The sequence below is a fragment of the Mustela putorius genome, unplaced genomic scaffold (assembly GCF_011764305.1).
Source record: "Mustela putorius furo isolate JIRA1106 unplaced genomic scaffold, ASM1176430v1.1 tig00003845_pilon_pilon_pilon, whole genome shotgun sequence".
In the NCBI taxonomy this organism is placed as follows: domain Eukaryota; kingdom Metazoa; phylum Chordata; class Mammalia; order Carnivora; family Mustelidae; genus Mustela; species Mustela putorius.
In genome coordinates, this window is record NW_025421998.1 from 93,418,513 (window position 1) to 93,435,560 (window position 17,048).

Below are 17,048 nucleotides of genomic sequence, written 5' to 3' on the forward strand. Positions count from 1 at the left end.
GACATAATGCTAACAGCCTCTCCATAGAGATTGGTTATCATTCCACCCCATTTTATGCAATCTCTGTAATAAGTGGTTATTAAGACATAGCCAGAAAGACAATGTGGAGGAATACAAAGACATTTTGTGAGTGGACAGGGTTTAGAGAGGAATCGGAAGAAAATATAGTACAAAAGGAATAGACAGAGGTTTGAAGGACCAAAGAAGCCAAACAATGACAAAAAGTTTTTTGTTTTTTGTTTTTTAAAGGTTCTGAAGTGCCTGGGTGGCTCAGTGGGTTAAGCCTCTGCCTTTGGCTCAGGTCATGATCCCAGAGTCCTGGGATCGAGCCCAGCATTGGGCTCTCTGCTCAGCAAGGAGCCTGTTTCCCTTTCTTTCTTTGCCTGCCTCTCTGCCTACTTGTGATCTCTTTCTCTCTGTTAAATAAATAAAATATTTAAAAGGTTCTGAATAAAGCACATTAACAAAACCTGAACCACACTAGTTTATAATTTGACTCTCTGAAGAGAGAAGGCAGAGAAATTTTGCGTTTATCTGTTCTTATAAATGGAGTCCACTTAGAACTGAAATAAAATTAAAGATTATGTACTTTAAAAAATTAGTATCACCCAATGAGAATTACAGGCTAAACCTGATGGATCTGGCCTTCAGAAAATTTACCATGCTCCACTTGTCCTTTTTACTCTATTAATTATTGAGAAATTTTTAGTTTATGACAGGGCTCTCTTTTGCTTTAGGCAGCCGATATATGCCTTGTGCTAAGGTGTTTTGGGAACAGGTAAAAGAATATAAAAGTGATAAAACTTTTTTTTAAATTTTTTTAAGTTTTGGAAAATGCACCTACTTTTAAAAAACCATAGCTGATTTAAAGTCTCAAGTCAATAGCATAGTTAGTTTAAGTTAGGACTTAAAAGTGGAAAGAGCTTGAATTAACTACAGTTGTAGAGGGAGTCTAATTAATATAATTAATCTGGCACAGGCCTAAATGACAGCAAGTCATTTCTGAAAGTCACTAAATTAAGATTTTGACTGCAATGTGTAGTTTTATAACAAAGCAAACATGTATTCAAAGGGCACTGGTCCAGAAGTAGAAAAAGAAAAAACCTGGATTTAATATGAGAGATTTTATTACCTAAAGAGAAGAATAGATATACAAGAAAGAGATAATATCTTGCATATTACACCAACTCAGAAAGAGTCTATTTGGCAGTTGGTATCTACCACCACCCAGTAGAAGGCATATAAGGTCAATCTACCCAGCCCTGACAGCAAATATATAGCTCTGGATAAAACTGCAAGTAACTATGTCCTGGTATCATTAAACATCTGAGTCATGTAGTAATCCCATGCTTAACAAAAGCAATCTTTGGATTTTAATTTGGTTTGTCATTATTATCTTCTAAAAGCAGAGTGCTGGTCCATCCAACATATGAACTTTGGTCTACACACAGCTATATTTCTCATGGAAATGAATTTACTTGGAATTCTGATTTAGTCTTTTCTAATTCTGGTCACTGTAAACCAGTTTATCTCTAATAATTCTCATCATTTGTGGGAACTGATAAAATTCAGTTTCCATACTGGATGTCTCTACCTGGACCAAGACGATTTATACCCTATGAAATATGTTGGGAGCCAGCAAACTGGTTTTCTCCTGACACCCCTATCTATTTTGCTGCAAACCTCTTCAAAGCAGTATTAAATTAAAAAGAGAAAAAATTTTACCTTTAAAACCCTTTAGCAAATTACCAGTTAGTTTATATCTCATTTTCAATCTAGAATATTAAAAGTTTTTTTAAGAGTATTAAAAGTTTTGAAGCAAAGCGACTACTTCTGTTCAGCAATATGCAAATTTTAAAACACTGACTTTTCAAATACTCAAACATCCCATAGCATTTTTAAAAAGCAGAAATGGAGGTACAAACTGGCCAATGTATCACTTCAATATGTCTTGGTTACATCCATTATTGTATGTATTTCATGAGCACTATAGTTGTTATAAGTACTATTAACAAAATGCAAAGGAACAGCAGTATAGACAGGATTGGCTTCTATCTTTTCATAGGCACATACAGACACTTGTGACATAAAAGCATCAGGAAAACAAAAGTTAGAACACCTTTCTTATCATTTGCTCAAGACCAGAATGTACTTCAGTTTAGTTATAAATAAAATACTCGTGGCATAAGCAAATGGTTCTCAGTTTTAAGATAGCAACCTTTCAGTGGAAGGTAACTGTCTGGATCATTACCATTATAAACCTTCAGAAAGACCATGTTAATTTCATTGTGGTGTTCTGTAACTCTGCTCACAGAACTGGGACCTGCCAGGAGTAAATGCCATAGCCAGAATATTAATTAAAAACCAAAACAAACAATAACAACACTTTGATCTAAGAAAGACCCAGGTACTATAAAGCTAACCATAGAGACAGTAGGAATAAAAGGACCCCAACAGACCAAGTAACTGTTACAACCTGACCAAAAAAAAAAAGGCTACATTTTCTAGTGTTCCAAAGTAGATAAAAACATCCAGTCTTTAATACAAATCTTTTGCTAATTTTTCTAGCCTATGAAACCTCTAGAAAGGTTGGCTTTGTAAAATTACAGGTCTCAGGATCGTCCACTTACTTTTTTCTGTCTTTAGACAGAAAAGATAGCATTACATTGTAAAGAGAGGAAGGAAGTAGGGTTCAAACTGACTATAAATATTCATGATCTTAACTAATTATCTCTGGAATATTATAGAACAAAATGGCATGTGGGGACATTTTTTTAATCATATGCTTCCAAATACAGCATAATTTATTCTGTTTCAAATCCAAAAGGTAAAGAGAATGCAGACCTATGTAAGAAATTCTCCAAAACACTAAGATCTGTTACTCATCATCATCTTTTTTCCCCCTATGAAGCTTGAATATATGATATTTTATATCACCTTTAAAGTCAGTTTTACCTTTATCTTCCACAACTAATACTATTAATATTTTTCTTTACACATATCCATCCCTTCTCCCCATTCCCTTTGTTTATGCTATTTCTCCCCTACCAACCCACCATCATGCTTTTTATTCCCTGGATTCATTCAGATTCTAGAATTCTTCAAAGTTTAGTTCAAATCCCATTTCTTCATTAAATATTTTTGACTACTCTTGCTTTTCTCCTGTTTACAGGAAACATCATATTTATGTCCTCACATTGTTTAAAATATCATATCATCTGAGAAACTGTAGACTATAATTACATACAATTTTTAAATTGTTTGCCATTGTCTCACTGGTCAATGCTACTTTTCTAAACTGGAATCATATACTTCTATATTTAATATTATCTAATAAAGTGATGAGCATAAGGCAGGGACTCTAAATGATCTGTTACTTGATTTTTTTTTCCAAGACTGGTCCTGAAACAGTCTAGGTCAGTTTTAACCACATGTATCTTAACAAATGCATGTACGAATTTGCCTGATGTGATAAAATAAGTTACCTGAAGAAAAATCCTTAATTTAACAATCCAAGTAGTTGGAAAGGTTTATAATTAACCAAAAGATCCAAAAGAAACCAGCTCAAAATGCACTGTCATTAAACAGCAGGAGTCAAGTCATACCCAGTAGAATTGGAGGGGGGAGCAGAAGGGGACGATCCAGACGTAAGGGCAGTCTCTGCTATGGAGGCCTCCTCCTGTGGTATTGGGTGGTGTTCAAAGAACTTGGAGACAAACAGCAAACTGTGAGGCAAAAACAAAAACAAAACAAAACAAACCTAACTTGTGCAAAACCCAGAAGTTTCATACACCAGAATACATTATAGAGTTAACAGAAATATTTGGGATCAAATTCTACTTTCAGAAATGACTGTTAAATTCAATTAGTTGTGTTTTTGCCTGAAGACTTATTTAAAAAAAAAATTACACTGTATTTTGAAAAGCAAGCTTATAATCTAAAACTAATTGCTCTATACAGCGAATTTCTACATATTAGAGAGGAAAAATCATGCTGTATGGTTAAGGAATTAGAAGAAAATATATCTACCCTCTCAGATTATATCATTATAACATACTTTATAGAGCTGAATTCTCTTTGCTCAAGTGACTGAGAAAACTAAAAAGACCTTAGCAGTAGTAGCAGCAACAACAACAAAAAAGATTACAATAGACTTAGTCTAGTCTTATTACAGAAACTCTGGCATAAAGCAAACAGAAATTTTAGAAAGAGATACACTGGGTACAAAGATTTTATATCTTACTTTTAAATAAACTGGGCAGGGGAAGTTGAAGGAGAGAGAAAGAGACAGAGACAGAGAGAGAGAATACATATAATTTACAAAATAGTGATAGAACCAGAACCCTGATCTGTGACCCAAAAATATAATGGTTAACTTAATTGAAATCACACCCACTCTCCTCCCAAAAACCATCTAAAAATGATATCTATGGGCAAGGGATCTTTATTAATTTAAAAAGGGCATAAGACATAAATGAGATGTATAGCTTAATCAGAATTACAATTCAGGAGAGCAGTATTGGCTATACTACAGCATATTCTCCAGGCATCCTTTTTAAATTCCCCATAACTCTACTGGATAGAAAGTTCCCAGGCTCTAAGATACACTAGTTTCACATAAAGAAAAGTAAAATGTCAGTAGAAAAGAGACTTTTTTGATTACTTACTCAAGTTGGTCATAATTAACACACATCAGTGGAACCTCTGTACTACAACGCTGGTGAAATTTATAACCACATGTTTGACAGCGAAAACCCTGGAAAAGCAGCTTTCGACAAAAGTCACAAAATGCTAAGGTGAAAAAAGTTTTCCGTACCTGCAAAGTAAAAAACACCACAGAGAATTTCAAAAACTGCAAGAATCTTCTCAGAAATCAACTTATTTACTCTCTCGCTTGAAATAACAAATCTTTAATATGTTCAAATCATGAGAGTGCCTTACATAAGAAGATATTAAAATGAAAACCGGGGGAGGGGTCCAAGACAATAGATGTACTGTATGTATTTATCTCCCACCCAATATACTATTATAAAACTCAGAAGTCGAGAAGATGTAAAGTGAGTAAAAGACTGGAAACTATTTTCAAGCTTGACTCCATGAAAGTCAAAACAGGGATGATAACTGGAAACTATTTTCAAGCTTGACTCCATAAAAATCAAAACAGAGATGATAAATAGAAGGAGGGATCAGGGATGAAAGGAAGTAAGGGCATACTGGTGCTGACAGAACAAGAAACAATGGTATCCTTCTATTACTTAAAGTTTCAAAGGTATCCCAATAGAGGAACCCGCCCAAAAAACCAACCAACCAACCAACCAAACACCACCACCAACAACAAATCACACTGCAGAAGGGGAAGAAGGAAGAAGAAATGTAATGCTACAAATGAACTAATTCCCTTTGGAGTCAGTAAATGGTGGCTGAAGTTGGTAAAGCCAGAAACTATGGCTGAAAGTAACTACTTAGTAATGGGAAGGTAATCACTCAAAGAGCTTTCAAAACAGAAACTAACAAGGCTATAGGACAGAAAAATCACCTAAAAGACACTAAGAACCACTTCTAATTAATTATTGGTTTGTTAGAGGATTAGAACACCTAAATTTGTGAACACTCCTCTCCAGGAAACTTAAAAGGTAACATGGAAGAACTCCATGTCAGAAGGCAAATGACTTACACAGAGGTCACATAAAAGAACTGTGTTAGGGAGACTCTACATGATAACTACTGAAGCCAGAAATTATTTTTAGCCTATCTGTTTTGGGTATAGAATAAGCAGAAAACATAAGAGAAATACCAAAATGTCAACAGTGGCTACTTCAGAGTGGTAAGAGCATGGGTGACTCTATTTTGTCCTTTGTCTTTGCGGTGTGTGTGTGTGTGTATGTGTGTGTGTATGTATGTATGTATGTATGTGTGTGTATATGTTTTTTTTTTTTTTTTAAGATTTATTTATTTGACAGAGACCAGTAGGCAGAGAGGCAGGCAGGAAGAGAGGGGGGAAGCAGGCTCCCTGCTGAGCAGAGAGCCCAATGCGGGGCTTGATCCCAGTACCCTGAGATCACAACCTGAGCTGAAGGCAGATGCTTAACCCACTGAGCCGCCCAAGTGCCCCTGCTGTGCCCCTTCTTCTCAGATAGTTTTCATCACTAACAATATTAAGAAACACATTTTATATCATGACCCAGGACACCCCTATATTTAGACACTAGTATTTATCCTGACTATATATAATATACATGAGGATTTCCTATTATATCGGAACTTTTTTATGATTCATTAAGTTGATTTCAATACCCACAGTTTACCAAACTTTTTTCAATAAACATGCATTTAACAGGACAAAAAGTTTTCAAAAATAATGTCTCATCAGGAAAATGACATCTTAGCACATCAGGCACTCTAGGCTTTTTGAGAACATTCAGGTAATTTTAAGAGTGGCTCTTGTTTGCTTTACCTTTGGGGCTATGTATCACTTTCTAGGGGATACAAAGGCAACGGCTTGTTTTTAGTTTTGTTACTGTTCTGTTTGTCTCTGGATATAAAAGAAATTAGAAAATCTTTAACATTTATGTTGGCTAATATTTGCCAAGCAAGTGTTTTTTGTATTTCTTGCAGAATTTCAGAAAATACACGTTTTGTATTTTTCTGTGCTTTTTGAAAATAAAGCACAGAAAAATACAAAACGTGTTCCCAGGAATCAGCACTTTACCGTCCTCTGAGCCTCTCCTATCCTCTCCATTTTTCACTCACCTAATAATCTGTTAAGTTTCACGAAGCTCTAATTTCTCTTTTCATTAATCTACTCGCTTGCAGTCTTTCTTCCAGCTACTGATTCTACTTGAAAACTATGTGTACCAGACTATTTGTATATGTGAAGAAGAAAACCAAATAGGGCAGGAGGGGCAGAGAAGAGCGGAAATGAGGAGAAGCAAATGCGGGAATGCATTTGAGTATAAATTGTGACATATAATTGGACCCGGGAATATACCGTTGTGAATAAAAATGATTACAGGAAGGTGTATCTTTTTGTTTTTCTACCTCTCCTGCTGCCTCCACCCTGGTAGTTCTCAGGGACTCCTGAAATGTAGGCAAATACCATAGGAACTGCTTTTAGAACGGACTTTTGGAAACTGGGAGGATAAGCAGCATTCCTTGAGTTGCCAGGAAATCCAGCACAGGGAAGCAAAGGAATTCTCTCTCTTAAGCAGAACACTTGCTTTTACTCTTGCCTCTACATGACACTGAGTGCAAATGTTCTAAAACGCAAATCCACATGTCTCCCTTGATCACAATCAATTTCCAATTATTTTAAAGGAAGTGTGAATCCTTAATGTGCCTTACAAGGACTGCTAGGAGCTGGATTCTTCTTACTCTACCCATAACTCCTGCTACACTGTAACCAGCCCCTCTCCAACTTGACACCATTCCCACTGAACTTCTTTCAAGACTAAGAAGTCCGGGTGCCTGGGTGGCTCAGTGGGTTAAGCCGATGCCTTCAGCTCAGGTCATGATCTCAGGATCCTAGGATCAAGTCCCTTATCGGGCTCTCTGCTCAGCAGGGAGCCTGCTTCCCGCCCCGCCCCTGCCTGCCTCTCGATCTACTTGTGATCTCTGTCAAATAAATAAATAAAATCTTAAAAAAAAAAAAAAAGACTGAGAAGTCCCATGCTTTCTCTCTGTTTTCCTCTGGTGAGACTGCTCTTCCCTCCCCTCCATCTGCTATTCCCTCATCTCTCAGGCCTTAGCTTAGAGAGTTCTTCCTTTGGGAAACCTTCCTTACTCCCCAAAGGCTAGGTTAGGAGCCTACTCTGTGCATCTACTGTACTTTATACATACACAGTAATTAAGAGTGTTCATGAAATGTTCTTTTCAAAACATCTGTCTGTCTACTCAAAGGCAGGGATATTGTTTGTTCTTATTCATTGTCAGAGTCCCAGATCAGACACCGTGTTGGCAAATGGAAAGTTCTTAATAAATATTTAGTGGCAGGGCTTCAATTGTATTGTGAGGATTACCATACTCTGGAACTAGGCTACAGCTTGTTTTCATTATCCTCTTGCAGCAAGGGATCTTCCTGAGGCACCACTTTAACACCATTTTATGGTTAACAACTTAGGTCTCTTACCTCTCAACTAATTTCTAGCCAAGAAAAATAATTAGGAAAAGGAGTAGTAATCGTCATGAAATGTAACCTCTGTTGTTTTTGGATTCCTAAAAACTTAAAATTATCTTCAGATTTATCCACTTGAAATTCTACAAATTAAAAAACATCAATAGTAATGAACTTCCTAGGTCATCATTACAAAACTATTCGCTACATAGTAAATCTGACTGCCAACACTCATTGAAAAGATGCCTTATTGAAGCACAAATTATTCATCATTATTCACCACTAATGGAGCCCTGAAAACACAAATCCCCAAGGAAATCAGCTCATTACTCGTCTGCTTTAGGAGTCCAGCTATACTGATCACCAAAGCACATGGGAAAGCACTTGATGTTGAAAGGGAAGCAATAACTAGCTATCTATCCATCTAGAAAGAATAAACTATGGTCAAAATTCCAATAGGAAGTAAGAAAAGCATTCCTGCCTTATAGATCATTCTACTCCTGGCTTCTGCCTTACCCTTTCAGAGGGCAGGTTCTCAAGCTCTGGGCACTATATCCTCATCTCTCAGGTGGAGATGCCCCACATCCCAGGTATCATGCTGGTGACACTTAGCTTAGGCTAGATTCCTGCAAATGCAAAAACCAGATGAAGGGGAGGTCCTCAAGGACAGCTAGTCCATTTCCATTAACTCACCCTTCAGAAACATTTACACAAGTGTATCAAGATGTATGCAAAAAGATTCTGTTTAGCCCTGTACAAATCTGTACAAAACAGATTTTAAAAAAAACTTAAATGTCTATTAATAGAGGATGGTTAAATATAAATATACTGAATTCATATTCTTATGGACTATTATGCAATCACTATAAACATAAAGCCAAGTGTACTGATGTGGAAAGACATCCATGATGGACTGTTAAATCTTTTTTTTTTTTTTGGTTAAGGTGAAGACTATCACACAGAACAGGACTCCATTTTTAGTTTTAGGAAAGAAATGGAAATGAAGAGAAGGGAGAGAAAAAGAGAATGGAGAGAACTTTGGGCACTCAAAGTATAAGCACATGTTTGTACAAGCAGAAAGTTTGGAAGACTACACAATAATTAACAAGTGTTTACCCTATTAGGTATTTTCCTTTTCTCATCTGATATACTTTTGTACCATTCAGATTTTCTTTTCAGCTCTTTTTATTGAAAGACATCTATTACTTTTTCAAATTAAAAAGAAAATAAAACTCTTTAGTTTAAATACAAATTTTTTTAAAAGATTTTATTTATTTATTTGACAGATGGAGATCACAAGCAGGCAGAGAGGCAGGTAGAGAGAGATGGAGAAGCAGGTTCTCTGCTGAGGACCCTGGGATCATGACCTGAGTGGAAAGCAGAGGCTCTAACCCACTGAGCCACCCAGGTGCCCCTAAATACAAATTTTTTAAAGAACAGAACTGATTTTCAACTTAGGTAAAATATCAGTCTCAAAATTATGCATCCATATTTCATATTCCCTAAATAAAAATTCATATGCAAGAACTTGAATGCTTTTGACATTTGGAAAAAACGTAAAAGTACATACAAAGTTGTGTGTGGTAAGCGGGACATTTTCCAACACTTCTACATGTAGTTCCTCTCCAGTGAGCCAGGAAATATCAGTGTCCCAGCCAATCGGTTTCTTCTCTCTGAAAAGTGTAGACACAGCTTTTCTTGGTTATCATATCTAAAAATCTTCATATACCTCATGCTGAAGACATGAAAATTGGTTATTGAGGGGCTAGTAATGGTGAGGGAGATTTGGCTCCCTGGTCTTCCATCGTTAGAAATTTAAATGGCAATAAATTAATTTTTAAGTTTACCCCAAATAAATGTATCACTCTTGGACAAACAGCAGGGTAAAGAGATGTACTCTTTTCTTCAAGCCAGCTCCAGAAAAGACCTACAACAGCAGAAAATTGATTGTTCCTAGGGTCCCCTCCTCAAAAAAAATAAAATAAAATTTTAAAAATCAGAGGTACGGATTTATCTATCCATAAAAAAAAAAAAAAAAAAAAAAAGAGCGCTCAAGGGACAACATGCCCCAAAAGGATATATATATATATATATATTTTTAGCTAGGATTCATTTGTAGGGGTGCTGGGATCTTGGCACAATTTTAGATACTTTTCTGAAAGAAAAATAGTTTAATATAAAATGTTAATTTTAATAAGCCTTTTGTGAAACTATGAGTGTATATTAAAAACAGGGGAATGGGGAAGAGTCCATTATTCAAATAAGCCACACTGAATCTCACACTCCAAATAAAGTCATTTGATCAGAGGAACAAATACTACCATCACACAAAATATCTAAAGTTAACTCCTCAAAAGGCCTATAAGTTTTCTTTAGGCTAACTTAGTATTTTTTTTCCAAAGTTAAATTTCAATACCCTAGGTTTGGGTAAAGCTGCTACAGAAAACCCGGAAGTTTAATGTGTGAGGTTTTCTTTTTCCTTTTTAAAGAAAATTTCACATCACATACAAACCATACCCATCCTGAATTCTGTAAACAGCACAGCACTCTGGGATTAGACCTCTCATCATCAGAGCTTTCTTTAGACTGTCTCGGACTGTAACTCCACATCTTGCAGGTACCTATGGTATCATAAATATATGGTATAAGGTAAAGGCAATAAAAGATACATTTATTCGCATCATTTTAAAAAGCTCAATACTTCACCTTTATAATATCTTTAAAATATCACATGGATTAGTATGTCAGATACAACATCATTTGTAATGCTAACTTGTCATTAAAAGAAAATTATGACTCAAGTATCTACTTTCACCAACTTAAAGCAAAATTGACTTTGCTTTTTATTAAAATTATGAAGTATTTTAACAGATAAAAAGCGAACAGAAAATATAACAGATTCCTATGGACCCATCACTGAGAAAAAACATGTCAACATTTAAAGCAAAAGCAATTAAAATAGTAATTTGAATATAGTTGACACACATTATATCAGTTTTAGGTGTACGGCACAGTGATTCAACTTCTCTATCCATTATGCTATACACCCAACTGTAACTACTATCCATCACCATACAACACTATAATATCACTGACTATATTCCCTAAACCTTTCATCCCCTTGACTTATTAATTGCGTGACTGGAAGCCTGGAATTCCTACTTCCCTTTATCCATTTTGCCTATCCCTCTATTCTCCTGTCCTCTAGCAGCCATCACTTTGTTCTCTGATTCTGCTTTTTGTTTGTATTTCTATTTTCATTTTTATTATTTTTCAGGACCCTCCATACTGTTTCTCAGTGGCTGTGCCAAATTAAATTTTCATCAACAGCATATGAGAGTTTTTTTCCCTCTACATTCTACATCCTAACACTTCTTTTGATTTTAGTGATTCTTACAGGTGTAAGGTGTTATCTCATTGGTTTTTTTTTTTTTTTTTAAGATTTTATTTTTAAGTAATCTCTACACCCAACACGGGCTCAAAATGATAACCCCAAGATCAAGAGTTGCATATCCTACTACTGAACCCCTCATTGTGGTTTTGATTTGCATTTCTCTGATGATTAGGGATGGTGAGCATCTTTTCCTGTGTCTGTTGGCCATCTGTAGGTCTTCCTTGGAAAAATATTCAGGTCCTCGCTTATTTTTTAATCAGGTTATTTGGAATTTTTGGTGTTGAGTTGTATGTTCTTTACATATTTTGAATATTAACCCCTTATCAGATGTATCATTCGCAAATATCTTCTCTCATTCAGTAGGTCACCTTGTTCTTTTGTTGGTGGTTTCCTTCGCTAGGCAAAAAAGATTTTTATTTTGGTATAGTCTCAATAATTTATTTTTGCTTTTATTTCCCTTGCTTAAGGAGACATACCTAGAAAAATGTTGCTAAGGCTGATATCAAAGAGATTACTGCCTATTTTTTTCTGGGAGTTTTATGGTTTCAGGTCTTACATTAGGTCTCTAATCCACTTTGAGTTTATTTTTATATATGGTATAAATAGTCCAGTTTTTCCAACACCATTTATTAAAGAGATTGTCTTTTCCCCATGGTTTACTCTTGCATTCTTTGTCATAGGTTAATCGACCATACAGTCGTGGGTTTATTTCTGGGCCCTCTATTCTGCTCCATTGATCTATATGTCTATTTTTGTGCCAGTACCACATACTTGGTATGATTACTACAGCTTTGTAGTATATCTTGAATTTTAGAATTGTGGTATGTCCAGCTTTGCTGTTTTCTCAAGATTCCTTTAGTTATTTGGGGATCTTCTGTGGTTCCATACAAATTTTAGGATTATTTGTTCTAGTTCTGTGAAAAATGTTGGTGTTTTGATAGGAATTACATTAAATCTATAAATTGGTTTGGGTAGTATGGACATCTTAGCAAAATTAATCTTTCCAATCTATAAGCATGGAATATCTTTCCATGTCACCTCTAATTTCTTTCATTAATGTTTATAGTTTTCAAAGTATGGGTCTTTTACCTCTTTGGTTAAGTTTATTCCTAGGTATTTTATTCTTTTTGGTGTAACTATAAATGGAACTGTTTTCTTAATTTCCCTTTCTGCCCCTTCATTACCAGCACATGGAAATGCTACTGACTTCTGGGTATTAATTTTGTATCCTGCAACTTTACTGAATTTATTTATTACCTCTGGTAGCTTTTTTTGGTTTTGTTTTTTGGTGGGTCTTTACAGTTTTCTATGTACAGTATCATGTCATCTGCAAATAGACAGGTGAACTTCTTCCTTACCAATATGGATGCCCCATTTCTTTTTCTGGTCTGACTGCTGTGGATAGGATAGAACTTCTAGTACTATGTTGAATAAAAGTGGTGAGAATGGACATCATTGATTTGTTCCTGATCTTAGGGTGAAAGCTCTCTTTTTCACCATTGACAATGATGTTAGCTCTGAGTTTTTCAGTATCTTTCCTCAAACCAACTTTTTTGAGTTTTTATCCCAAACAAATGTTGAATTTTGTCAAATGCTTTTTCTTCATCTATTCAGATAATCATATGATTTTTATCCTTCATTTTGTTGATGTAGTGTATCATGTTGATTGTCTGTGAATAATGAGGTACCCTTGCATCCCTGGAATAAATCCCACTTAATCATGGTGACTAATCCTTCCAATGTATTGTTTAATATGTTTTGCTCATATATTGTTGACGATTTAAAGCAAAATCAATGTAATCCTTCAATCACACTAACGATCCTTAAAAGATGTCTTGCTATTCCTAAACATGGCGGGAATAAAATACTTACCTTAGTATGTATAATTGGTATTTGTTGTTTACTTGCCTAATGTCCCTGTGCTTTCTGGGAGCCTGCCCTTCACTAAAAATCCACATGACACCAGTAAGCATATTAATCAAGGGTCACTGCTTTTCTGGCTACACGAGACATAAGCTGGTAAATTAGTTTTCCATATCCTTGTCAAAAGCAACTGATCCAGGCCTAGATACATGACCCAAACAGAGTTGGTCCCTAAACTGACTAATGCATATTGGCTGAGAAAGTTTCTGTTTTGACTATAGTTACAGTGTGCCAACAGGAGAGAAACCTGGAGCTGTCCGTGGCCATTCTCCCTCCTACACTGAGAAAATCTAGTTACAGAATGAAGCTAACGAAGGGGGAAGCAGAAGTAACACCAGGAGTGTGAAGTGAAAAGGCACTGGAAAGAGATAGAAATTATTTTTCTGTATATTTGAAAATTCCTCTATCCTGGTCTTTTCCACACATGCCCCATCCTTCCAGATGAATTTGAGTAATTTACAACTGAAAAAGACTGACAAATACAGTATGCACTCAAATGAGGCAGTGGGAATTCAGGTTGGTCAGTTTTTAAGGGGGAAAGAGAGTGGAGAGAGAGGTGATGTGTTAGTTACTAACAAGAAAATTCAAGGTTCCACTCTTAAATCACTAAAGTACTTAGCGAACCATAAGTTGCCAAAGAAATTGAAAATCTTTGGGCTACAGGGGAAAAAACAGTGTAAAGGTAAATATAAGATGACCTAAACAGTACACTGAAGAAGGAACAATTCAGAATCCACATTAGGACCTATGATTAGAAAAAAGAGGAGACAGATTTTAGCTTAATATAACAACCATTCAAACCATCCAGCAAGAGAAATATTAGAGAAGACATGAGGGAACAGTCTCATCACTGGAAGTCTCATCACTCAAGAGCCTGGACTGATACAGTTGATTCTCTTTATTTGTGGATTCCATATATGCAAATTTGTCTCCTTTTTTTGTATTCCCAAAATCAATATGTGCGGTGCTTATATAGACACACACAAAGCAGTGAAAAATCTAAGTTGCCCAATGCACACCTTCCCATCTGAGGATGAACAGGTGATACCCTGCCTGCCTGTTCTCACTGTCAGACTGCAAACAAGTGCCCCAGGAGGCTTTTAAGCTAATGGACTCTAGCCAGCTGTGAAGAAATAAATAACCTAGGGGCCAATACACAAAAGCCATTTTGGCTCATTTATATAATAGTTAACCTTCACTTCCCTTAGAAGCAACGGTCTAATATTCTTTAATTCAGTGTTTCTGGTGAATTTATAGACCATAACTACTACAAATATTAAAAACTGGCTGTACTTTCCAGAAATAATGAACAGAGAGAAAGTTCACTTTTACCCTCTGCTACTCATATTCTGTATACTTGATGCAAAAACTTGTTTATTAGCAACCCTATCTCTAGTTTTAAGCTCTATCCCATGTCACCAGAGGAATCTTTCTAAAGAAGGTATTCTTAACTTGTGTGTGTGTCAAAGACTTCTGAGAATTTGGAGCACCTGGGTGGCTCAGTCGGTTAAGCTTCTGAGTCTTGACTTTGGCTCAGGTCATGACCTCAGGGTCTCATGATCTCTGATCTCATGATCTCTGCTGGGCACAGAGCCTGCTTCAAATTCTCTCTCTCCCTCTGCCCCTCCCCTGTCTCTTTAAAAAAAAAAAAAAAAAGACTTCTGAGAACCTGAAGAAAGTCTTAGATGCTCTCTCTGAAACGTAGAATTTCAGGAGGTTCACCAAACCTGAAGCTCATGTGATAACTGTTGATAGACTCAGTGAACTGAGATTTAGAACTCCATTCTAAAATATAATTTATTTTTCAGTAGTCTGCTCAAATTTTTCATTATTTATAGGGCAAAATTCAAATACTCCTCAAAATTTTCCAATTCCTTATAGGGAAAATTTAAAATTCTCTAACACGGCATATAAGGTCATGAGTGAACCGTGGCTATTTACTACACCTCTCAGTTCCCTTGGTAATTTCCCTCATGCACTCCTGTCACGTATCTTCTAATATAGGTATGCTTAATCCCAAAGTGTATGTATATTTCATCAGCAGACAAAAATACCTTCTACTCTCATTAATAATGGAAAGTCATCAGTCAGTCCTTCATTCCACTACTGGAGGCTGGTTTTTTAAAACTCTTTGCTCCTTCATTGATAGTGCCAGTTCAACAGACTGACAGACCAATATAAACTCTAATATATGAAGGAAATTATATATATTATATACCCCTGAAAAAGGGTAAAAATGTCCATCTTGCAACAGTTGAACTAGTTTAGGAAAATGGTTCATCTGTACTTCTGTATATACCATCTGTAGTATACTGTATACTAGGGTAAACTAAATGAATCAGACTTAAATGTTGAAAAAAGGAAGGAAGGAACAAACCATAAAAGTACTAGAAGAAAACATGGCAAAATCCTTTATAATCTCAAGTTAAGAAGGACTTTATAATTATGATGCAAAATCTGCCATAAAAGAAAAAATGTTAAGGTCAACCACATAAAACTCAGAGCTTTTTATAAGGCAAAACAAACTATAAGCAGTCTAAAGACAAATATAAACCATTAAGAAATAGATTTGTGACCTAAAAGCCAAAGTCATAAGGCAAAGGCAAACTGGTAAAAACTATCTGCACTCACTTAACATTAAAGTAATCCTCCTAATATGCGAAGAGCTGAAAATTTGAGATTTAGACTAAAAACCAATTAAAAAAATAGGCAAAGTATATGAAACACAGTTCACACAAAACAGAAGAAGAAATGGTGTTCAAACATGAAAAGATGGTCATGCTACTCACGAGGAGCAAAGCAAACTCAAACTTGTCAAAATATTTTTCACTTATCAGAGTGGTTAAAGTCCAAAAGCTTGAACATGTTCTGTTGATTAGGCTATGGTAAATATGCATCTCACACACTGCCAGTGGCAGCGCAAAATTAAGCAAGACCTACAAAGCGAAATTTCAAAGTATCTATCAGAAATCCACACATAAATTTCCTTTTGATCCACGCAAGCATACTTTTGATATAACTACAGTATTCTGGGAAACTAGAGTATATCTATACATTGAAATCTATAGCTACAAAAAGAGTATTTAGAAGTTCTCTATATATGAAAATGGAACATTTCCAGGGTGGTCTATATAAACATTAAGATACAGAATGATATATATGGTATGATGGCTTGTGTACACAAAGAGAAGTGGGGAAATGAGAAAAAAAATATTTTTGTATTTGCCTGTAACTACATTAAAAAAAAAAAAAAGACCCAGAAAATATACATACACACCCCAAAGAAAAATAGTGACCTAAAAAGTTCATGGGAACCTAGATGTATAGAATATAGAAACAGAGCTGAAACAAAAGTTCTTTATTTAAATACCACATGAAAGAATTACCTGATTGAAAAAGGAAAAGGGGAGGAGAGGTTTGTCTCATATTTAAAGGCTGAAAAGATACTTTCAGAAGAACCAGGTTTATGTACCTTCTCCAGATTCTAAAATTAAATGTCCTTGATTAGGCTATCAAAGCAGGAACAATTTTTCTCTATCGACTTTTTAAAAATAAGCACCCTATCTTAATAAAAAGCTAGAGTCAATGAAATTGCCTAAGTATTTTTGCAAAGAATAATTT

The 17,048-nt window shown here is 35.5% G+C and overlaps 1 protein-coding gene across 6 annotated transcripts in view; it reads right to left on the reverse strand.

Annotated features, from left to right (window-relative positions):
* BRAF (B-Raf proto-oncogene, serine/threonine kinase) overlaps window positions 1–17,048 on the reverse strand; it is a 177,808-nt gene that overhangs the window by 57,541 nt on the left and 103,219 nt on the right. For all 6 annotated transcript variants that reach the window (XM_013049714.2, XM_045063071.1, XM_013049713.2 and 3 more), the window contains 4 exons: window positions 10,628–10,731; window positions 9,681–9,783; window positions 4,668–4,816; window positions 3,606–3,725 (listed from right to left, as the gene is read on the reverse strand). In XM_013049714.2, the coding sequence (XP_012905168.2) occupies window positions 3,606–3,725; window positions 4,668–4,816; window positions 9,681–9,783; window positions 10,628–10,731 (476 nt within the window). The remainder of the gene's footprint in view (window positions 1–3,605; window positions 3,726–4,667; window positions 4,817–9,680; window positions 9,784–10,627; window positions 10,732–17,048) is intronic.